This window comes from Chanodichthys erythropterus, chromosome 9 (assembly GCF_024489055.1).
Source record: "Chanodichthys erythropterus isolate Z2021 chromosome 9, ASM2448905v1, whole genome shotgun sequence".
Taxonomy (NCBI): domain Eukaryota; kingdom Metazoa; phylum Chordata; class Actinopteri; order Cypriniformes; family Xenocyprididae; genus Chanodichthys; species Chanodichthys erythropterus.
In genome coordinates, this window is record NC_090229.1 from 38,527,523 (window position 1) to 38,553,126 (window position 25,604).

The 25,604-nt window shown below is 41.6% G+C and overlaps 1 protein-coding gene across 1 annotated transcript in view; it reads right to left on the reverse strand.

The window, feature by feature from the left end:
• The window catches only part of apeh (acylaminoacyl-peptide hydrolase), a 30,697-nt gene extending 8,360 nt beyond the window's left edge, over positions 1-22,337 (reverse strand). The window contains exons 1-13 of the mRNA XM_067395541.1: positions 22,239-22,337; positions 21,878-22,007; positions 20,543-20,669; positions 20,307-20,394; positions 18,321-18,396; positions 18,043-18,134; positions 17,892-17,963; positions 17,638-17,775; positions 9,606-9,697; positions 9,486-9,526; positions 9,295-9,416; positions 9,127-9,187; positions 8,847-8,944 (exon numbers count right to left, since the gene is read on the reverse strand). Of these exons, the coding sequence (XP_067251642.1) occupies positions 8,847-8,944; positions 9,127-9,187; positions 9,295-9,416; positions 9,486-9,526; positions 9,606-9,697; positions 17,638-17,775; positions 17,892-17,963; positions 18,043-18,134; positions 18,321-18,396; positions 20,307-20,394; positions 20,543-20,669; positions 21,878-22,007; positions 22,239-22,301 (1,200 nt within the window). The 5' untranslated portion in view covers positions 22,302-22,337. The remainder of the gene's footprint in view (positions 1-8,846; positions 8,945-9,126; positions 9,188-9,294; positions 9,417-9,485; positions 9,527-9,605; positions 9,698-17,637; positions 17,776-17,891; positions 17,964-18,042; positions 18,135-18,320; positions 18,397-20,306; positions 20,395-20,542; positions 20,670-21,877; positions 22,008-22,238) is intronic.
• Positions 22,338-25,604: the final 3,267 nt, after the last annotated feature.

Sequence of the window (25,604 nt, forward strand, 5' to 3'; positions counted from 1 at the left end):
AATATTTCTAAACTCAAAGCCAGTTCAGATCCAGATAAAGTAACATACACTCATCCCAAAATAACAGCAATACAACTAACTGATGATATGCATTATCCCCTCCCAAAACAGTGGGAGAAAGTGAATAGAAATGCAGTCACTTCAAAAAAAGTCACATGATACTGTCATCGTTTACCAGGGCCTGAAATTCGCTTCTGAAACGGAAGGTGAATTCCCACCATAGATGACTCCTACATAGGGGATTTTCTCATTGAAAGGGGGTGTTGTGTTTTGGATATTTTTAATGTAAAAAAAAAATCAATTATCTCACTTAAATGTTTGTGCATTTCAATATTTAAACACTTAATTCAATGCATTTGTATAGTGCTTTTTACAATATTATTTTAAAGGTACACTATGTAACTTTTGTCCCTCTAGCGGATAAAAAACAAACAAACATGCACATATATTGAAGGAAGAACGTCTCGGTTACAAAGGTAACCCTCGTTCCCTGAAAGAGGGAACGGAGACGTACGTCGGACAGACCGACGAATAGGAATCTCGCTAGAGAGGCCAATCTACTTCGAGTGTAACTAAAACGAGCCAATGCACATTGGCATGCAATCATATGCATCAGCTGCTCGCCTCGCAGCGCGGGTATATAATGAGCAGCAGGTGCGTTGCATCTTCAGGTTTTCGCTGAGGAGCCGAACCGGATAGGCGGCAGCATCAGCGGGGTACAGCGACTGTGGCGACGGGACGTACGTCTCCGTTCCCTCCTTCAGGGAACAAGGGTTACCTTTGTAACCGAGACGTTCCCATTCAGTCGGTCACGTTCGACGTACGTCGGACAGACCGACGAATAGGAATCCCTACCAAAGCGCCACAGGAGCTGCCCCCTTCCAGCGCTCTGTTGTAAGCCACCTGAACCCCCTTGCTTGAGGATGGTGGGACAGGGCTAACACAGAGAGAGTCGATCACTGCTGTTCCCCAAAAACCCATTCAGTGAGACTATTGGATAACGCTGGGAAAGCGTACCCTTCGCTGGGAAAGGAACGCTGCGGAAGCCACATCCTTCCCCGAAGGAGTTATGTGGAGAAGTACATATGGACTAACCCTGTAGGGCTGTGCTACATATGGAAGAACTGGGGTGACTCCAACTCGATAGAAATGGGTTCTCCCAGAGGGAAAGACACAGGCTTCGTTTAAGAGCAGCCGTGGAAAAAGCCATATGGGATCCCCGTAGGGTCACACATATGGAACCCAGCCTAAATCCGGTTCTCAAGGATACAACGGAGTATAGGCCTGGCGCCAGACGCTCCGCCACGTCGGCTGCCGAAGGGTAACCGGAGGACTCAACAGGGTCTGCCCGTAGGGACTCTCTGGAGAATAGAACGCGCATGTAGCGCAGCAAGCCGACACTAAGCCGGGACCTCTCCGTGCCTCTGACCTGAGGCGAGAACACGGGAGGAGACCGGCTCGACACGAAGGCTATAGTATCTAGCGAACGTGTTAGGTGTCGCCCAGCCCGCAGCTCTACAAATGTCTGTCAGCGAGGCGCCACGAGCCAGCGCCCAGGAGGATGCGACACCTCTCGTGGAGTGAGCATGCAACCTGAGCGGGCAGGGCACGCCCTGAGCTTGGTAAGCCAGGGCGATGGCCTCCACTATCCAGTGGGCCATCCTCTGCTTGGAGACAGCCTTTCCCTTCTGCTGGCCTCCATAACAGACAAGAGCTGGTCTGAGGTCCTGAGGCTTTAGGTTCTGTCTATGTACAGTCGCAAAGCGCGGACTGGACAGAGTAAAGCCAGGGCTGGGTCTGCCTCCTCCGAGGGCAGCGCTTGCAGGCTCACCACCTGGTCCCTGAAGGGAGTGGTAGGAACCTTGGGCACATAGCCAGGCCGGGGTCTTAGTACCACGTGGCTATCACCCGGCCCGAACTCCAGGCACGATTCATCGACCGAAAATGACTGCAGGTCCCCTACCCTCTTGATGGAGGCCAATGCCACCAGCAGCAAAGTCTTCATAGACAGAATCTTTAAGTCTGCTGACAGCAAAGGCTCAAAGGGAGCAATCTGAAGTGCTCTCAGCACCAGAGTGAGGTCCCAAGAGGGTATGGAGAGGGGACAAGAAGGATTTAACCGTCTCACCCCCCTAAGGAACCTGATGACCAGGTCGTGCTGACCAACAGATTTGCCATCTAAGTGGTCGTGGTAAGCGGATATAGCAGCAGTATGGACTTTGAGGGTGGAGGGGGGACAGCCTACGCTCCAACCCTACTGCAAGAAGGAAAGCACGACTCTGATCGAGCATATTCGGGGGTCTTCCCGGCGAGAAGAGCACCACTCGACGAACAGGTTCCACTTTGAGGCGTAAGCACGTCTCGTAGACAGTGCAAGTGCCGAAGTGATGGTGTTAAGTACCTCAGGGGGTAAGTCACCTAGAACCGCCGCATCCCGTCCAAGGGACCAGACATGGAGTTTCCAGAGGTCTGGACGCGGGTGCCAAAGAGTGCCCCGTCTCTGAGAAAGAAGTTCTTTCCTCAGAGGGATGGGCCAGGGAGGGGCTGTCGCGAGGAGTGAGAGTTCTGGGAACCAGGTCCGGTTGGGCCAGTAAGGCGCAACTAACAAGACCTGCTCCTCATCCTCCCTGACTTAGCACAGGGTCTGTGCAAGTAGGCTCACTGGGGGAAACGCATATTTGCGCAGGCCCCGGGGGCAGCTGTGAGCCAGTGCATCTGTCCCGAGTGTCCCCTCGGTCAGAGAGTAAAACAACTGGCAGTGGGAGGTTTCTGGTGAGGCAAACAGGTCTACCTGAGCCTCTCCGAATTCTCTCCAGATCAGCTGAACCACCTGGGGGGTGGAGTCGCCACTCTCCTGGCAGCGCAGCTCGTGATAGCTCGTCGGCCACACGGTTGAGCACACCGGGGACATGAATGGCGCGAAGCAACCTCAGAAGCTTCCGACTCCACAGGAGGAGATGGGGGGCGAGTTGCGACATGCGACGGGAGCGTAGACCACCTTGACGGTTGATGTACGCAACGGTCGCAGTGTCCGTACGGACCAGTACATGCTTGCCCCGTAGCAGGCCTTTGAGGCGGCTCAGAGCAAGGCGTACTGCCAGCAACTCGAGGCAATTGATGTGCCAATGCAGATGGGGTCCCGTCCAAACCCCTGAGACTGCATGCCCGTTGTACGTGGCACCCCAGCCGGTGGCAGAAGCATCTGTGAACACCACAGCATGCCGGGACACCTGTTCTAGGGGCACTCCTGCCCGAAGAAACAAGGGGTCCGACCACGGACTGAAGGTTCGGCGGCACTCCTGAGTGATTGGCACCCGGAACGTGCCGCGCTGCCACGCCCATCTCGGGACTCGGCCGTGAAGCCAGTGCTGAAGCGGTCTCATATGAAGCAGACCGAGCGGTGTTACAGCCGCAGCAGCCGCCATATGCCCCAGGAGCCTCTGAAAGAACTTCAGTGGGACCGCTGTCCTGCCATTGAATGTATTCAGGCAGTTCAACACTGACCGAGCACGTTCCTCTGTGAGGCGTGCTATCTGCTCGACCGAATCCAACTCCATACCGAGAAAAGAGATCCTCTGCACCGGGGCGAGTTTGCGCTTTTCCCAGTTGACCTGAAGCCCCAACTGGCTGAGGTGTCTGAGCACCAAATCCCTGTGTTTGCACAACTGATCCCGGGACTGTGCTAGAATGAGCCAGTCGTCGAGATAGTTGAGAATGCGAACACCTGGTTCTCTCATGGGAACAAGGGCTCCCTCCACGACTTTCGTGAAGACGCGGGGAGACAGGGCCAGCCCGAAGGGTAGGACTCTGTACTGATATGCTCGACCTTCAAACGCGAATCTCAGGAATGGCCTGTGTCGCGGAAGAATTGAAACATGGAAGTACGCGTCCTTCAGGTCAATCGCTGCAAACCAATCTCGGGGACGGATGCACTCGAAAATGCGTTTCTGCGTGAGCATTTTGAATGGTAGCTTGTGGAGGCTCCGATTCAAAACTCGCAGGTCCAAGATCGGTCGTAACCCGCCGCTTTTCTTGGGTACAATGAAGTAGGGGCTGTAGAACCCCGACCTCAAATCGGCTGGAGGGACCGGCTCTATCGCGTCCTTCGCCAGTAGGACTGCGATCTCCGCACGCAGGACAGGGGCATCAGCATCTTTCACTGTAGTGAAGAGGACGTCCCTGAACTTGGGGGGGGGGAAGCCGGGCGAACTGAATCGCAAAGCCGACCCTGATGGTCCGAAGGAGCCAGCGAGACGGACTGGGGAGCGCTAACCCGGCTCGCAGAGACCGTACAAGCAGGACCAAAGGGACCACCGGTGTACCCGCAGCAGGGCAGCGAGGTGGAACACAGGGACGCGGCTCGGGGGGCTCTCTTTGTGAGGCGGCCCGAAGCGGCGTCACAGTGTGCTAGGCAACACTTACCTGGCTCCACGGATGGACAGAGGGAGCAGTCGAGGCTTTGGCTGCCCGCTGCTCGCTGCTGTCCGCTGGCGACAGAAGAGGGGGATGAGAGTGGTGAGGTTTTTCTCCTCCCACTGCTCTCCAAACCCTCTTCAGACCTGGAAATGGAGGAACTGCTCTTTGAAATTTGGGTACCGCTGCCTCTTGGGTCAGTGGCGGAACAGAAACAAACCCAATAAAGGATTTACCACCTGGCCCTCCTCCAGGGGTGGAAGAGCAGCCCCACCCATCTCTGGGTCGCCCGTCTCAGGGGTGATTCTCACCAACCAGTTAAACAGCTGCAGAGACGGGAGGCGTCATCTCCCCGCAATGGATACAGCAGAGCCTGCTGGGCCGGAGTTTCTTGCAGGGGAAAACACCCTTGGCGACGAGCAGACTGAGGGGCGACCCAAGAGGAACTCAATGGTTTGTCATGGGAAGCTCCCCGATCCGCTACTAACTGAGGAGAACTGCTGGGCTCAGTCCTCGACAGTGTCACCGAAAGGCCACCTCGTAAGATGGGAGCATTGAGAAAGCATTTAGCTTGACAACCTCTCACACCTCACAAGGTAAGCCAGGGGGCACTTCCGGACCACGGAGGTGGACATCGTCTGGCTGAGGGCCTGCGCCGTGACTTTGATCACGGTTAGTCAACAAGCGCAGCTCAACCCCAGCACAGAACTACCCTCATGCAAAAAGAGTGCCTTGGCCTCACATGCAGGGTGGGTGTGGTCTGTGTACAGCCACCCCATCCAAGAGGGTAGTGAGAGAGGAAAAACTTATGCAGATTCTGGCACCTTTGGCATTCCATATTTATGGCACCAATATACCCCCATACTGCCAAGTTTTCCATGCACATCTGGAAGACCCAGGAAAGCATGGCTGTAAACTCTGAATCTGAGTCAGCATAAGCACACACCATTACAGTGGGCAGCGTCACCCTCATTTCCAGAGCATAACAGCACTCTCTCCGATGCTGCAATCGATGTCTGTCCCTCAGCTGGAGCTCTGAATGAAATGCTAGGTTCCCCTATGAAAAAGGACCAGCAATCCAATCCAGAAACTGCACAGCTTGCAATGCGCTAGAGAGGGAGGGGCCCTAGGGGGTTGGTTCCCCGAAGGAACCCCTCAACCTCATGTCACCCAAGCCATATCAGCAAAGTAGACCTCTTCTGGTGCACCAGAGAGGGCGCTACAATGGAGATTACGCAAGGGAACCGCGCATCTAGAGCGCCGAGCGAGCGCTGGGTTGCCGTGACAACCCGCGCTGCAGCCCGGCAGCTCGACGGCACACGACACGCAGAGGAGCGAGAGGTTTCCCAGAGTGTCGGGCAGACCCGCGGCTGTGCTTTTACACACAAGCGGCAGCTGGCCAACAACAGAGGGGACTCAAGCTTCCCGGAGAAAGAAGAGTCACGACCGGCGTGTCGACGTGATCATGTTCTCATATGAAAACATGAACACCCACGAACATCATTTCAGCACGCGCCCAGACATGCGAAACGGTGATCGTGGCCGTCAGTGAGGACAGGAACGATCGCATCCAGAAACACAAGTAGGATGTCGTCTTTAAAAAGACGCGAATCTACTTGTGTAAGCTCTTTCAGGGACTTTACTCTTTTAGAAGTGCTGAAGCACGCAGGGGAACGGCCACCGCAACACAGACAGGGATTGTGTGCAGCCTGTCATGTGCTTTCTCTCTCTTTGAAGGCGCTCACTCTTACCAGCCGTAAAACGGCTTTTCAGCGCTCAAAAGCGCACCGTACCGGCCGTGAGAACAGCCTTCTGACGCTGTCAAACAGCTATTTGCTCAAAAACGGCAAACGAAACAAAAACAGAAAAAGAGAGGACTTCGACCCCGCTGCTGTGCTGTTCGCCCGCACTCGGAAAAAAAGAGAAGTTCAACCAAAAAGCTTGACTCGTCTTCTAGCAGACACTCGCTTGCAGAGAACAGGAACAAACACCGTTCGGCTCCGAAGCGAAAAGCTGAAGATGCAACGCACCTGCTGCTCATTATATACCCGCGCTGCGAGGCGAGCAGCTGATGCATATGATTGCATGCCAATGTGCATTGGCTCGTTTTAGTTACACTCGAAGTAGATTGGCCTCTCTAGCGAGATTCCTATTCGTCGGTCTGTCCGACGTACGTCGAACGTGACCGACTGAATGGGAACATTGTTTTGGTTGTGGTTCGCTCTGCGTGACTGCAGATGAATATGATTATGATATTGCTCATAAAACATTCACTACTACGCTTAACTAAATTAATAAATTAGATTAAATGGACATTACCATAGCTTTACCCATTAATAGACACAATTTAAGTTAATCTTAATGTAATCTTTATGGTGCAAAAAAGGTCAGACCCTGACCCGATGTTACAGGTAAAAAAGAAAAATGCATAAAAATATGAAGACATATGCTTAAACATACCAGAAAATATCAAAGATGGAGCTTGAGAAATGTAATGTTTGTGCTATTAGGTGATGAAAGCTATGAAGCTATGAAACTACATCACTCAGCGTGCAGCTCTTTTGTAGTACAGACGTGATGTGATGTAATTTGCGTGTCAAATTAACACATTTAATTGGGAATTTGCAAGATTATAAGCAGGAATAAAATTGTGCGCAATACCCGCAATCCTGCACCGAATTTCAGGTCATGTTGTCCAAACCTGTATGACTGTATGACTTTTTTGTTCTGTGGAACAAAAAAGCAGATATTTCGTCTGTCAGTCTGTTTGGACCACTCCGACTTTCATCGTACAAACAATGTACGATGAAAGATTTTTAAATATCTTCTTTTGCATTCAACAGGGAAATAATAGAAACTGCAAATGGATGCAACAAATGAAATAAATGAGAAAGATGAAATATAATTCTGAGAATACTTGTTAGTAATTTGCAATAATTAACCAAAGCAGAACCAGAACTATGATTAATGTCAGATATCGCTGCATTGAACTATAGTTTTTTCAGATTAGTCAGGAAGTCGACTACTTCAACCACTAGTCGGCGCTGTCAGGAGCCATCGAGAGCTCAAGTGTGCAATAACCTTAATGACCTGATTGTTTTTCTTAATGATGTGAGTACAGATCCATTATTGTTTTCACTGTTGTAGACCTGTGAATGTTATATGAGGAGGCTGACGCTGTATAATACCCCTAGGATAACTGTTAAAATGAAGTTTAATATATGTATGCACATATTGTTTGATGTCAAAGGCGCGGATATTAAGGTTATAATGTTGTGTGTCAATGTACAGCGTGTTACTTTGCCTATGTTAAAAACAAAATGAAACCCATTTTTTAAAATGTTTTAACGATTCATGTAAGAGATATACAGTACAGTCCAAAAGTTTGGAACCACTATGATTTTTAATGTTTTTAAAAGAAGTTTCGTCTGCTCACCAAGGCTACATTTATTTAATTAAAAATACAGTAAAAACAGTAATATTGTGAAATATTATTACAATTTAAAATAACTGTTTTCTATTTGAATATATTTGACAAAGTAATTTATTCCTGTGATCAAAGCTGAATTTTCAGCATCATTACTCCAGTCTTCAGTGTCACATGATCCTTCAGAAATCATTCTAATATGCTGATTTGCTGCTCAATAAACATTTATGATTATTTTCAATGTTGAAAACAGTTGTGTACTTTTTTTTCAGGATTCCTTGATGAATAGAAAGTTGAAAAGAACAGCATTTATCTGAAATACAAAGCTTCTGTAGCATTATACACTACCGTTCAAAAGTTTGGGGTCAGTAAGAATTTTTATTTTTATTTTTTTGAAAAGAAATTAAAGAAATGAATACTTTTATTCAGCAAGGATGCATTAAATCAAACAAAAGTGGCAGTAAAGACATTTATAATGTTACAAAAGATTAGATTTCAGATAAACACTGTTCTTTTGAACTTTCTATTCATCAAATAATCCTGAAAAAAAATATTTTGTACAATTGTACACATTAAATGTTTCTTGAGCAGCAGATCAGAATATTAGAATGATTTCTGAAGGATCATGTGACACTGAAGACTGGAGTAATGATGCTAAAAATTTAGCTTTGCATCACAGGAATAAATTAATTTGTGAAATATATTCAAATAGTACACAGTTATTTTAAATTGTAAAAATATTTCACAATATTACTGTTTTTACTGTATTTTTAATTAAATAAATGTAGCCTTGGTGAGCAGACGAAACTTCTTTTAAAAACATTAAAAATCTTAGTGGTTCCAAACTTTTGGACTGTACTGTAAATGTTGCAATCATTGGGCTGTCAATTAATAGTGTATGTTTAAAAGTAATGTGTTACAATGTTGCATTACTCCTTAAAAAGTAACTAAATCTGCCCAGTCAGTCCAAAGACACTGTTATTAATGTAAGAGAGGTGTACAGTACCTTACGGCATCTCTGAGCACAGGAGATCAGCACACGCTGACTGTCAGCTGACCAGCAGCGGGGAGAGAGCATTGAGCTGTAGATCCCAGTAAAACCATCTGACACACACACACACACACAAAATAGACCAACAAAAAAATTTTAAACAGGCAAGAGATCTTCATTTGAACAACACATTTTCTGAACTCTTTAAGTTTTTATTTATTTTATTTTTTTACTTTATTTCTTTACCAACCAACCAATAAATAAACTAAAAAGCAGTATTCAAACATGCACATACCCTCTCTAGCTCTCTGCACCACATCGACCACGACACTCGTCTGCTTGGTGTACCAGTCATACTGCAAACAAACCACAGCAAAACAGTCACAACACTTGATTAAAGTGACTGGTAACACTTTACAGTAAGGCTTTATTTACTTTAATTACACACACACAAAATACACACCATACATAGTCGGCTGCACTGCTGGTGTGGGCCGAAGACGCCACACTCCAGATAGACGATACGGCAGTGGTCAGGACTTAGCCGAGGAGAGCAGACAGCGCTGGAGTTACAGGATAACTGTTCTGAGAGCATAGATACAATTTATGAAAGCAAAAGTAATAATTGTGAGCGATTATACACACACAGCTTACCACATTTGCCACTAGCCAGATCCACATAAAACAGAGACGACCTGCAGAAATAACACTGCTGTCAGTATGCCAATTAACAGATTCTGAACGTTCATCAGACAGATATTTCCCATCACTCACCTTCTGTTGGCGCAGTATTTGAGCCCCAGTCTGAACGGCTCGTGCCACCAACCCACAAACACCAGCCCTGTGTCATTGGGTGACCAGAACGCCTGTGAGACAACAGTTTACTTTCTATTATTCAGCAATAACTCTGAGATTATAATAAAGAGTCGGTTTTATTTAAATGGGTTTTACCAGCATGTAAAATAATTATCGGCATATAAAAAAATGTGACATGAAATCTGCTGAAGACTTGGTTTAAAACACTTGATTGACTTATTTTTACGATTTTCTACTGTTTAATGCATAAAAGTTTTCATTCAATTTGTGTTCTGAAGATGAATGAAAGTATGATGTTTGGAATGACATGAGAGAAAATCTTTATTTTTGGTTGAATAACCCTTTTAACAGCAACGATTCAAGGCCTAATTTACTTACATTGCTGCAGAACAGCTGTATGATGTTAACGCATTACTTGTTACTTGAACAGGTTTATAACATCATCATTATGTTTTAGTTGCTGGTGACCTAAACTCTCTGTTTAAGTCTCAGGTCACCTGAATTGAAAAACTAAGGTTGAGAACTTTTGACTGCTATTGTATCTGCCAAATGTCATAATCATCCATTCACTAAAGTTTTCAGACAGTTTTAGTTAAATCTGAAATGTTATTGGCTTCAGGCATCAAGGTTGATTTGTGCTTATTGGAGCAAAAAGAAAAGCTCAATCAACTGGTTGCTGAGTTATGAGTTATCATGTTTTTAGTTAGCTTTAGCGCCCCCTATAGGTGGAATTTGATGCAATTTAGCAATGCATCCTCAGTATTCTGTTGTCTATGTGCATCACAGTTTGGTAGATAGAAGTAAATTAGTCAAATTTGGTGACACCCTAAAAAAACACTTCAATGAATCAAATTTGTTTTGATAACTTTGTCAATATGACACATGATCATTTAATCCAATATATAGCCATTGAACCATTTTGGGTGAACAGAAAAGAGCATTTTATTCTTAGTGTGGAGAACATTTTAACAATCAGATATAGAAATGTAATAATCCACTTGTGCATTGAAAGCTTCAACGAATGTTAAAGGTGCCCTAGATTCAAAAATTGAATTTACCTTTGGCATAGTCAAATAACAAGAGTTCAGTACATGGAAATGACATACAGTGAGTCTCAAACTCCATTGTTTCCTCCTTCTTATATAAATCTCATTTGTTTAAAAGACCTCCGAAGAACAGGTGAATCTCAACATAACACCGACTGTTACGTAACAGTCGGGATCATTAATATGCACGCCCCCAATATTTGCATATGCCAGCTCATGTTCAAGGCATTAGACAAGGGCAGCCAGTATTAACGTCTGGATCTGTGCACAGCTGAATCATCAGACTAGGTAAGCAAGCAAGAACAACAGAGAAAAATGGCAGATGGAGCAATAATAACTGACATGATCCATGATTACATGATATTTTTAGTGATATTTGTGAATTGTCTTTCTAAATGTTTCGTTAGCATGTTGCTAATGTGGTTAAAGTTACCATCGTTTCTTACTGTATTCACGGAGACAAGAGCCGTCGCTATTTTCATTATTAAACACTTGCAGTCTGTATAATTCATAAACACAACTTCATTCTTTATAAATCTCTCCAACAGTGTGTAATGTTAGCTTTAGCCACGGAGCACTATCAAACTCATTCAGAATCAAATGTAAACATCCAAATAAACACTGTACTTGCACGATTAGACATGCTGCATGATGAACACTTTGTAAAGATCCATTTTGAGGGTTATATTAGCTGTGTGAACTTTTTTTATGTTGTTTAAGGCAAGCGCGAGCTCCGTGGGCGTGGAGCACCAAATCGGCTCATTTCTAATTATGCCCCAAAATAGGCAGTTAAAAAAATTAATAAAAAAAATCTATGGGGTATTTTGAGCTGAAACTTCACAGACACATTCAGGAGACACCTTAGACTTATATTACATCTTTTTTTTTAAAGTTCTAGTGCACCTTCAAAGGTTCTTCATGGAACCATAAATGGCAAGAAAAGCAAAGAACATTTATTTTTAAGAGTGTTGGACGAATATTCAAAATGCTGAAAAATACACTGAATCCTACCTGTCGCTCTTATCAAACAGCATTTATTTAATCGCAAAATTCAAATATAGGTCACTCCTAAATTAATGTTTAATGGTAAACACAATGAAGATTGATAAAGTGATCAGTTGTTTTCTCTCAAAAATCAGCGTACTGAAATCACATCTTCACATCTCCATTGACATCCATTCAAAAAAGCCAGACCATTCTCACTCCCAAGACGTCCAATAATAAAAATGAAAATCATTATACCCCAGCATATAATATGAAGTCACTTTATAGGGTGCACGTGACTATGATTTTTGCTCTGTCAGCCTTGAAGCAGAAGCAATATGAGATGTTAAAGCTTATTAAATAAAATGCATCAAAAAAAGCACAATATCAGGGGATCACGTGACCCTTCGACGGCGATGCACACATAGTCCTTCGCTCCGCTCACTTTGTCAAATTTCTCTGTAATCCTGAATTTAAATTTCGAACCACTCTTCATCTTACCCATCATGAGTACTTCAACGACCAAGGACAATCGGAAAAGAGAGATCGAGCAGTCACCAATAAAGAAAAAATTCAAAGATTCCACCATCTCCAAAGAGGACCTTGACGACGCCATTGCTAACGGTATTAAGCTAGCACTCAAAGAGCAACAGAGTACCTTGGATTCGGCTGTGGCTTCAACAGTAAGAGATGCAATTGACTCTGTACTGACCCCAGCATTGCGTAATATACATATGGACATACAAGCTACCAACAATTCCGTCAAGGAGTTAAGAGCAGAACTTGAAATGTTAGCCAGCACGACGAAACAGACACGTGACCGAGTTGATTCCGTTCAGGCAGCTGCGCGGTGAGGACAGGAGGACAGTCACGAACTTGAGAAAACAGCTGGAACAACTTACCGACAAATTTACGGACATTGAAGACAGAAGCAGGAGAAACAATGTACGACTGGTGGGGTTACCGGAGGGCGGAGGGCTCCGATGCGGTCGGCTTTCTCAGAGCCAATCTCTCCAAGTGGATTCCAGCACTGAAAGGTCGCGACATCGAGATTGATCGCGCTCATCGTATTTATGACGGAAGAAAGAACTCCGATCGGCCGCGTACTCTTATCTTTCGGACATTAAGATGGCAAGACAGGTCAGCGATCCTGAAGGGTGCACGACAGTCGTACCCAGTGAAATATACGCAAGACAAGGTCACGCTGCTATTTTTTCCTGATTTTAGTCCAATCACAACGGCTAAGAGGAAGAGCTTCAGCCCAATCCTGAAGAAGATGACGGCACTGGGTCTGCAGCCTTTTCTCGTGTATCCGGCGGCGATTAAATTACGGCACAACGGCGAGCAGATGATGTTCGACTCTCCTCAGAAAGCGGAGGATTTTATCACCTCATTGCCACAGAAGAAGACGTATGCTGCGGCTCTACAAAGCAACGGGAAGGCAACGGATACCGTCTCTACTTCCTCTGCTCAGCGAGGGGAATTTGTCGATTGCGGTGGTGGTGATTTTAATCGCCCAGGAGAGGAGAATAACGACGCTGACATGGTCACTTAAGTTTTTTGCTGCGATCTTGTACTTTTTTTTTTTTTCTTTAAACTTGTCTAGTGACTGGTAAGCCTTAAAATCTCTCTTGGGGCTAATGGAGGGAAGGTTCGACTATAGTTCTTGACACCGTGGGCTGTATGGGGACATGTTTTGCGTTGGAGTGGACTGGTCACGTATCGAAATATTTCTCTGTTTGTTAGTCAGACCTATATTCTCGGTAATATGCGGTCTGTTTTGGTTCTTGTTCAGAGTTGGTTATCGTTCCTGTTTTCTGGGTTATTTTTATATATTTTTTTTTTTCTCTACAACAGACATCAATACTTTATTTATTATTTTTTAACTTTAAAAGGACTAACTCAAGTGGCTTGGTATATAGAATACTTATCAGTGTTGACATGTCATTTATAGGTTGGAATTGATTGCTGCTTTTCACTTACTAGATGCAATTTTGAAATTATGAATACACAATGCTGGCTTTAAATATTTTATCACTGAATGTAAATGGCCTAAATTCCGCTATTAAACGTACCCGCGTATTAGAATATTTGCACCGTAAATCGATTTCCTGTGCACTGATACAAGAAACGCATTTAAAACAATCTGACGTGGCACGTTTTCAGAACAAGCATTATAAATTGGCAGCCTTTTCCTGCGCTCTTAATAAAACTAAGGGGGTGCTTATCTTAGTTAACAGGAAATTGCAGCTAACAGTTGAACATACCGGAAGGGATAATGAGGGTAGATTTGTTTTTATTCGTTGCAAAGTATGTAATGATAGGATAACATTGGTCTCTATTTACGGTCCGAACGAGACAGACAGTAATTTTTTTACAAATATATCCAGTACACTGCTTGAACAGACTGATAGCCCTTTAGTGGTCGGTGGGGATTTTAATGCTGTCGTAAATCCTGCTTTGGATAAATCTCATTCTGAGACAACAACCAATCCATCTTCTAAGTTGTTGAATGAATTTATCACCGAACTCAATATAATGGATCTTTGGAGAATTCAGAATACCACCTCTAAGGATTTTACTTTTTTTTCTAATAGACATAAGACTTTCTCTAGGATAGATTACATATTTCTCAGTCCATCTCTAATCTCGTCTAATTCCTCCATCTCTATATTACCAATCTTATTGTCTGATCATTCTGCTGTGTTGTGTAAAATTCATCTTTCCAATATTAAAGCCAAAGCCCCTAGATGGCGTTTTAACACATCTTTATTAAGTAATCAGACTTTTACCAATTCACTAAAAGAACATATAAAGGAATTTCTGGAAATTAATATGGAAGGTGATATAGATCCTCAAATATTGTGGGAAACTACCAAGTGTGCTATACGTGGATTTTGCATAGCTTTCTCTTCCACTCTTGCAAAAGCAAAAATTTGTCAGATTACGCAATTAGAAAACAAAATCCAATCATTGCAAAACCTACAAAAACAACATTTTACTGATCAGCGGGCTATACAGTTGTCCTCCTTAAATGAAGAATATGATTTACTTTCACAATCAAAGGCAGAGTTTATCTTGCATAGAACTAGGCAAAAATACTATTTTGAATCGGAGAGACCCAGCCACTTGCTGGCTCTTAGGCTGAGAGAATGTGAGTCCAAAGCATATATCAGCGCAATAAAAGCATTAGATGGTCAGGTCACTACAAACCCTACGATGATCAACAACATATTTAAAGACTTCTATATAAACTTATATAAAGCTGAAACAGATTCTGAGGAATCAGTTAGTAAACAGTATTTGGCTAAATTAGATTTACCTCGGATTTCTCAGATTAACAAAGAATCTTTGGAGGCCCCATTAAGTTTGGAGGAGCTCCATAAATCACTAAAGAGCCTACAAAAAGGCAAATCACCGGGTCTAGATGGTCTTCCCCCTGAATTATATTTAGAAATCTGGGATTTGATAGGGACACTTATGCTTAACTCATTTAATTTTGCGATCGAGCATGGTGCATTCCATAGAGATCAAAATACATCGATGATATCGTTACTTCTTAAAAAAGGGAAAGATCCATTAGACTGCTCCAGCTATAGACCGATATCTCTTATCCCCGGTGATTTAAAAGTTTACGCTAAAGTTCTTGCCTTTCGAATGGAGAAGGTCATTCATGGTTTGATCAAGGAGGACCAAACTGGTTTTATAAAGGGCGCCACGCATCTGATAACATGCGTCGACTCTTCCATATACTTGATTTTGCAGACTCGCATCAGAGCCCCTGTGCGGTTTTTTCACTTGATGCAGAAAAAGCCTTTGACAGGCTAGAGTGGAATTATATGTGGGCAGTTCTGCAATGTTTTGGCTTCGGTGAACATTTCATTTCTATGATTAAGACTCTATACCACTCACCTGCGGCATCAGTCTTGACTGGCAATGTTATTTCTCACCCGTTCTTTCTACAAAGGGGAACGAGGCAGGGATGTCCACTTTCCCCATTACTGTTTTGTCTATCTCTTGAACCATTAGCAGAAGCCATCAGGAAGTCTGAAGTAGCATCGATTAAGATTCAAGATCAGATTATTTCACTGTATGCAGACGATATTATTTTGTATTTAGATAACTTTGATGTATCAGTTCCTGAGATAATTAAGGAATTTGATCACTTTAGTGTTTTTTTCTGGATACAAGATAAATTGGACCAAATCTGCTTTAATGCCTATTAACAATGTTAAATTTAATTCTTCTATTCCCTCATTTATTCCTATTAAGAAGTCTTTCATTTATTTGGGTATTACCATATATAAAAACATACATAAGATTACTAGAGACAACTTTAATAGTATTATAGTTAAGATCAAAAGTGACATTCAAAGATGGAATAATCTTAAAGTTTCTCTTCAAGGTAAAATATCTACAGTGAAAATGAATTTGTTACCTCGTCTTAACTTTCTTTTTTCTATGCTACCACTCTCTCCTCCTCCAGGCTACTTTAAGGAGTTAAACTCCATACTTTCCCGTTTTATATGGAATGGTAAGCGCCCCAGAATCAAACTTACCACTTTACAGCAACCTTTGTGTGCGGGAGGACTGGCCGTACCAAATTTTGAATTGTATTATTGGTCGTTTCAACTTAAGGCCCTTTATAATTGGGTTGATCCGCAATCTAAAGTTGCATGGAGAATGATTGAAGCGGACAGGGTTAAGCCTTACAGACTTCAAGATATTTTATTTGCTGGCACAGGGAAAAAAAGATAATTATAAATTCGGCCCAGTTATAGCTAATTCTATTAGAATTTGGAAAACAGCTGAACGTCTGATAGGAGGACCCTTCAAACTTTGTAACAGTGCACCATTATGGCATAATCTCAATTTTTTATGCGGAAATCGTCCATTTGTCCAACCATCTTGGTCTTCCCTAGGCATAAACACATGCGGAGATTTATATGATGATCAAGGCCTTTGTTCGTTTCAGGCACTAAGAACTAAGTTCTGTTTACCAGCATCCTCATATTTTGTCTTTTTTCAATTGCGCTCTGCCCTTAAAGCATATGGAGTTCCCTGGGCATCTCCTATTTCCTCCCATCCTATGCGAGATTGGATTTCACCATCCTCTGGTCGATCATCTGTTTCTTTATTATATAATAAAATTATTGACCGTATTATAAAATCTCTTTCTATCAAGTCTGTTTGGAATCGGGAACTATCTGACCTTAATTTATCTGTCGACTGGGAGAGGGTGTGGGTTAACCTCAGTTTAACTTCTAAAAACTTGGCTCATCGTCTTATACATTTTAAAGTTATTCATAGAGCATATATAACTCCCTACAAAAGATTCAAAATGAAACTGCAATCAAATTACAACTGTTATATCTGTAACACTGTGTCTTCTGGTACTTTTCTTCATATGTTTTGGGAGTGTCCTATTGTCAATAATCTGTGGTCACATGTACATGTCGTTTTGTCCTTTTTATTACAAATTGATTACCCCAATAAGCCAAATTTATGTCTTCTTAATGATGATTCTGATCTCTGCATAAGCCTAATACAAAAAAAAATGTTGTTTGCTGGTTTTACAGCTGCTAAAAAGACAATAATTCAGAACTGGTTTACACCACAAATGTCTAGGGAAACGTATTGGATACATAGTCTCCTTAGAATAGGGGCCTGTGAATGTACAATAGCAAGAATCAATAAGGCCAAACCTAATACTGTTGATGCTTGGCAATGTTTTTGTTCCAAAATACTGGATTATATAAAAGAATAATGTTTGTTTTTATTTTATTATTATCTATATCTCTCTTTTTGGAACATGTTACTTCATTATGTGTCTGTTGTTTTTGTTGTTTTGTTTTTATCCCGAGTGGATGTTATATGCAAAAGCTAATAAAAATTTGATCACTAAAAAAAGCACAATATCAATCTGAACCCATGTTCCAAACACAAGACTCGTACTGTACCTGTCCTGGAGAGATGTTGGTGGGTATTCCTTCCAGCACCGTGATGTTGCTGCCCTCGATGTCCAGCACACAGAGCACTGGGCTGCTTTTATTCACAAGCGCTTCACCCCAGTCTTCATAATACTCAAACTGATGGCCCTGTCACACACACACACACACACACACACACACACACACACACACACACAGTCATTCCCAAACTATTAACCACATTAAAGTAGGAGCAGATGGCATATACAATGCCAAACTTTTACCAGAACCGTTTCCTCCTTCTTGTCGGTCTTGATGGTCTCCTCTTCATCAGTGAGCAAACCCGTCTCAGGCCCCTGCGGTTCAAGGGAACATGAGGTCAGATGAAGAACACGCTCACAGAAGCAATGTGAAGCATGTGTGTTTTGTGTAAACCTGGAAGTATGACTCCGTCTTGGGTCGTTTCTTCTCAGCAACATACAGGAGGTGAGTTTCTGAATGAGACCAGACCATACAGCCAAACTGATCTAAGAACAGAGAGCACATGAGCCCTCATTATGAGTGTGTGTTCATGTGGACTGCTCAGGATCAGTGTGAAAATTTATTTTCCTATGAACAGCTCCATGTGTGTTTAATGCATGTTGAAAAGCTTTGTGTAGTGAACTCTTCTGAGACACCGCTAAAAGGAAAGGCTGTGAATGTTTTCCTCTTACCATCTTCATACACTTTGCCGTGTTTTTTGAGAGTCGTCAGATTAAGACACTTCAGCTTCCTGTTCTTGTGCCAGATCTAAACAGAGACGGAGAGAGACAGACCGCTGCTGAGAGATCGCTGGAACACACTTACAATGGGAAAAGACCGCGGTAACACACTGACTGTGACTGATACTGAGAAACAAGGTTGACATGGAGATGTGGACACTGCGCTTTAGTGACACTGGTGGTCTGCTCTTTACTCCAAAAAAAAGGGATAATGGTGACTGCGCAGTTCGAGTGATATCGCATTGGGTTGAGAGGAAGAAGAATGGCTTGTCGAAGACGAGAAAGATGACGTGGGAAGATATTTTTAAGAGCCGTCACATACAATTTACGTTTTCATGCGTAGTAGCCAGTCATTAGCTATGTTTCCATCCAAAGTTGTGATTTTAACTTAATAATAAAGCTTAATTTTCCATTCCAAAATGTCATTTCCTGATAAACTGGCGCTAAATATCACTAAGAAAAATGGAAGCTGCAAGGATTTACTAATGTAGTAGTAAATGTATCAGATTAAATTCCTACGTAGCCGTAAAATGTGCGTTATAAGTCAAAAATAAAAGTATTGAAGAGTTTAATGTACAGGATTTTTTAATCCTTTGACTCAAACCAGGTCTAACCACTAACTGAGGTCTAAACCAGGACTATACGGTTATCACAGAATCCTGTTCAAAAAGTCCTAATATCAAAAAAGATAAATTACTGACACTTACAATGCACATTATCCTTTATTATTAATAGTATGCGGTCCGATTTTTCCCGTTGCGTCTGTTGTTGCTATGCAACCATGCAGCTTTACAGGGGGTATGGCTTATCTAAATGATGTCCCAGCAGATGAGAACAGGCGAGAAGCGCAAAATCATTTTCATTCATTTTCTGGCCTTAAAGCTTTCTTGAGTGCCTACCTTCAAATGGCCACAACTTCTCCAAATATTATCAGATTTCCATGTGTTACACAAAGCTTGGAGACTACACTTTCAGAATCTGTGAATCAAATGTACTACTATAATAATATTGAAGGTTAAATTAACTTATTTATATACAAACACTTAAATGACACTCAATTATGTTTTTATTATAAATAAAGTTTAGAATTACATAATCATATTTCTACTCCAATACGTTTTTTCAAATATAAACATTTAAATTGTGGCTGTCATAAGTGATTTATTCAAACATGCATTAAATATTGAAGAACATTACAATGAATATGTAACGGTTCATAGCTATATTTATCTTTCTAGAGCACTCTTCTAGCTGACTAATGAGTTTATGGTCACTGAATGTGTGTTTCTGAGGTAAATGTGACGTTACGTGACATTGAAGCTGTTTTATTGAGGTTGAAGCACTGATTGAGCGATTACACGAGACATGATACGGATTTCAGTAAGTTGTACTGTATATTTTAACATACCTTCAGATGTTCATGTTTATTTCGCTGTAACTGGTATTAAAGCGGAGGAGAGGATGATCACATGCTTCTCTTCAACTGAGGCGCTAAAGCGATCCGTCACGCCACATTAAACAGCGCCAAAACGGTATTTATTTTTTGAATCTCATAATAAGATGGACGTCATGTGAAATCTGAGACTTTGCTTCATATCAAAAGTAACAAAGATTATTGTGATTTATTGGATGGGAGGCGCTACATATTCTGCTCATTCATCCACTGAAAACAGACTAGATTCTTGGGATTTAAGAATTGATATCGGTTTGTAAAAATGAGAATCAATTAAAATCAAGAAATCGATATTTTTTACCCAGCCCTACAAAAAATGCAAATATTTAATACTTTTTAATGGCCTTAAAATCTGGATACTCTAATTTCACACTTTTTAATGCCCCGGGGAACCCTGTTATCGGTTTAACCAGCCCTGGTGTCAGGTAAAGTCATAAGGTGCAGTCGTATCATAGGTAAATAAATGAACTGTGAAGCAATCTGACCTCCAGGAACTGCTTGTCTTCTCCTTTAATGTTGCTCTCCCTTAGCACAGCCTTCATGTCTCCGGACGGAGAATCCACGCTGAGCAGCCTGAGCACACGGAGACGGAGTATGCGTTACCAAATCTCAACATGATACTTTTTGCTTAAAGAGGTTACAGGTTACTTGCTTAAAAACTATCCATTTAAATATCTTTCCTTGATGATATATAATGAACAGAAGTGCAGACAGAACCTACTCTCCCTTGATTTCAGTGCAGTTTCCGGAGGGTCCGGAGTAAACCACTGACGTGTCATCATGAAACACAATGTACTGACGACAAAACTTCACACTCTCGTTCCTCTCCAAATCCCGCTGAGTCCACTCTGAAAAGCATAAAGTCATGTGTGAGAGATTATTCACAAGATTCGTAAGTTGTTTATAAATCTGTAGCACTGATTTAACTTGTAAACCATGCTGTAAAACTGCTGTAAGGCACTATGGTATGATAAAAAGAATTGTGAAAAGCGCTATAGAAATACAATAAAATAGTTATAAATATACTAGTATTTAAATATCAGCATGATTTTTTTAGAAGAACAAAGCTGAGAACACACTGTCTAATGCAAAAAATGGCCAAACTGAGAAAAAAATATGCAGATTCTGATGTTTATGAAATTCTGATGCTTGTAAATCAATGAGATCTTTATAAGAGTATAGCAGAAACGTTGCATATGTGACCCTGGAGCACAAAACCAGTCATAAGTCACATGGGTATGTTTGTAGCAATAGCCAACAATACACTTGTATGGGTCAAAATTATCCATTTTTCTTTTATGCCAAAAATCATTAGGATATTAAGTAAAGATCATGAAGGTATTTTGTAAATTTCCTGCCATAAATATATCAAAAATGTATTTTTGTGAGCGGATATGCATTGCTAAGGACTTCATTTGGACAACTTTAAAGGCAGTTTTCTCAATATTTTGCACCCTCAGAATGCAAATGTTCCAATAGTTGTATTTCAGCCAAATATTGTCCGATCCTAACAAACCATACATTAATGCAAATATTATTTATTCAGATTTCAGATGATGTATAAATCTCACTTTTAAAAAATTGACCCTCATGACCCTCCAGGGTCACATATAAGCATCAGTCATCACCAATAATGTCTTAGTAAGATGATATTTTAAATGCTTAGCTTCATGATCATAGCTCTCTTGTAGTTTTAAAACACATAATGCAATATAATGAACAAATAAGCAATAAAATAAGTCGCTTCAGTCCAGTAAGTGTTCATCTTTAAATATATAAGAGTTTTACTAACGTTTACTTTATATTAAAAAAAAAGCATAAAAGACACGAGCTGAAAGACGTTGTTTCAATTATACTAAAAATACTTTTACTTGCTGTAAACTACCGGTCAGATGACAGAAGGCATGCAGTACAACATGTTTGAGCAAAGTTTTGATAGAGGCCTTAGACATGTGTGTATGAAATATGATTCAGTAGGCTTTAATGATGGGGTTTAGTTTAATTGTTGTGCTTTAGTAGCTCGTTTGACATGTCAGAGATGATAGCTAGTTTAAACCTGTATAGATGTTGCAGTATTGTCCGCCGTATCGTGACGTGATCACCGGACCCACATCCGCGCGACACAAGGCGGGGAAGCGACACTGCTCCCGGTACAGCTGAGCGATCTCCGCCGGCTCCCGGAGCACCTGAAACACGGCATGACCATATGCATTAGACATAAATATATGAATCACAGAACATGTGCATGTTTAGATGGGATCATCTGCTCTCCGCATGTGACGCGGAAGTTGTGAGAATAACACTGAGGTGATTTCCAGCCGTTGGGAATGAGCAGTCTGTGTTCTGCTGCAGTGAGAAGAGTGAAATACACAAGAAACTGTGTTCCTGTAAGCGATGTTTCAGTCATTTGTCTGTACCTTCGAGCTCATGACAGCGCAGCGTGAAGCGAGTCGCTGGAGAGGAATCCTGCGATTGAACATGGAGCTGAGGGGGCGGAGCGCGACGCGACGGGTTCTGCTTTCTCATTGGTCAGATGCGATGACGTGAGTGTTATTTTTTGTTTGCATCATAATCTTTTTATTATACTTGATAAGTTTTGTATTAATGATAAACCTTTTTTTATGCAGTTTTTTTTTTTAGAATTATAAAATTATATAGGTATTACGGTGAGTACAATAAAAAGCTGTTAAAACTGTTTATTTAACACATTTAAAGGGTTAGTTCACCCAAAAATTAAAATTCTGTCATTAATCACCCTCATGTCGTTCCACACCCGTAAGACCTTCGTTCATCTTCAGAACACAAATTAAGATATTTTTGATGAAATCCGATGGCTCAGTGAGTCCTGCATTGCCAGCAATGACATTTCTTCTCTCAAGATCCATTAATGTACTAAAAACGTATTTAAATTTTAAAACATATTGTGAGCACAGTGGTTCAATATTAATATTATAAAGCCACGTAAATATTTTTGGTGCACCAAAAAAATAAAATAACGACTTTTCAACCATATCTAGTGATGGGCGATTTCAAAACACTGCTTCAGAGCGTTACGAATCTTTTGTTTCTAATCAATGATTCGGATCTCTTATCAAACTGCTGAAATCAAGTGACTTCAGTGCTTCAATTCACTGATTCGATTTGTAAAGCTCCGAAGCTTCAAAATATTCTTGTGGCTTTATAATATTAATATTGAACCACTGTACTCACATGAACTGATTTAGGGTGCTTTCACACCTGCCACATTTAGTTCGGTTGAATCGTACCAGAGTTCGTTTGCCCCTTTGGTGCGGTTCGCTTGGGCAGGTGTGAAAGCAGCAATCGCACTCGGGTGCGCACCAAAAGCGGACCAAACAAGCGTACCGAGACCTGCTTGAAGAGGTGGTCTCGGTACGCTTTCAAACGAACTCTGGAGCGGTTCGCTTGAGATGTGAAAGCAATCGACCCAGTTAACGGACCAACGAACCAAATTATATCATTTCATAACGGAAAATATGATATAAAAATCAGTAATGTCTGATTCTGTGAGTGAGCACATTATTTACAATATCTGAAAGCCAACGATCGCCTCTGGTGTGAAATTACACTTCTCCGTGCAAGAATGCTGTCCCGACGAAGTCTCAATTCCCGCTCTGCTTCATTATAAAATTCAAATGGTCTCTCTCGACAGACACACGGACAACAGGTCGCCTACTAGACAGCGCTGGGAAATCCAGAGACGGATAGAGAGAGAAAGAGCGCGGGTTTGAATTTGCCGCAGCAAATATGAATTAACTGCGGGAGAGACGGCTACATTTATAAAGTGTTTGTGTGTGTCTGGACAGTTACAAATACAGCCACAATAAACTCATGGAGCGAACTTGTCAATCATTATTTTGATGGATGACGCAGAGAAAATTCTGACCAATAAGAGGACAGTTTTACTCCCATGTGACTTACCTTAACGCATTTTGGTACGCTTTGAAATTTTGCCATGTGAAAGCGAACCGAACCAAGAAAAAAAGCAACATTGTAACAAATTTAGTCCCTGTTTCGGAACAAAACAAGCGATCCATAGGTGTGAAAACACCCTTAAATATGTTTTTAGTACATTAATGGATCTTGAGAGAAGAAATGTCATTGCTGGCTATGCAGGCTTCACTGAGCCATCAGATTTCATCAAAAATATCTTAATTTGTGTTCTGAAGATAGAACAGCATGAGGGACAGTAATTAATGACATTATTTCATTTTTGGGTGAACTAACCCTTTAAGATCTTATGAAATAGCAAGGTCTTTTGTTAATTATTTTTTATTTGTATGTATATATATATATATATAGTTATATAACTTTGTATTATGAACTGAAGTCAGATCATACATTATTAATGCCTTTCTGTTGTCCTGCATCTGTTCAGTTTTCCGCGTATTGTGTAGTTTATAGTAACACTGCAAATTTAAACTGCGCCTCACCTCAGCGTATGTTGTCAGTCAGAAGCTGTTCTCTGTAGTCCTTGACCTGTAACTCAGATTCCCTATAAACAAATCAGCAAAAGGCATTTTCTGACATTTAAATGGATATCTGATCAGTGTTGGGGAAAGTTACTTTTAAATGTAATGCAGTATAATATTGTGTTACTCCATAAAAAGTATCTTACTGCATTACTTAGTTACTTTTTATGAGAAGTAATGAGTTATGTTACTTTTGCATTACTTTCTCACCTGACCTGGGTTTCTTGTTTTTGTTAATAACAGCAACAATAAAAAATGTAAAGGCCCTTTCACACCATAAGTGAAATGAATAAGCCTCAGGCTGAAGGAAATGCAAATTCACGTCTGTACAGTAGAGGAGCAAACAAACCTTTCAGTTGTGCTGCCATTCTGGATTAAAGAAGAACTGGATGCAGGAGAAGAAATTTAACACTCCTGTTTCACATTTTGGGAATAACCACACAACACCTCTGCGGCACTTGCATTACTTATGTGAAAAAGTAACTCAGATATATATAATGCAATACTTTAGTAGTTACTTGATAAAAGTAATCTGATTACGTAACTCAAGTTACTTGTAATGCATTATCCCAACACTGTATGTGATACATATCTCACTAAATGTTAAAACGCTTTGGTTATGTTGTGTTGTGTTGACAAATTATTACTTTGTAAAAGTTTGGATGGATTTTCCCAACTACCCGCATGCAAAAACTACTCGGTTCTTCACAAATCGCATAAATTACATGCATTTCGGCTTCAAAAACTTAATTATCAAATGTGAAAATGCATATATTTGTCTTTTGGAAGTTGCATTTGAAATCCAAATTGCTCAACAGTCCGACGCGTGTTGTGCTGTGAATACAGACAAAAATTTGCATATTATAGTGCCACCTTGAGGCATATTTAAAATAAAAAAATAAAAAATAAGGTACACAACCTCAAAGTCACTTTCTGTGCATCTTCCAAATTTCATGAAAATCAACCCTTCATTTCTTAAGATTGTAGATGTCGAAATGTGCCACACCCCAAAATTTAATTGGCTAATGTTTAAAAATATTGGGAATTTGGGACCCAGAGGTAATATCTGGTTCTGAGCAGCTTGGAAAAGTGGAGATAATGAACCAAATCACCAAATCTAAAAGAACAGACGTCAACACAGCATGCAAAAGAGTGTTTCTGAAGTTAAAGCGCCTGCTAAATCTGGCATGCTTCCTCTGAATGTCCTCTTGTCCTGCATGAATGTGTTGAATGTTTTCATTAATATGATTCTGGTCCAACAGAGGGAATGTTATGCTAGATTAGTTTAACCAG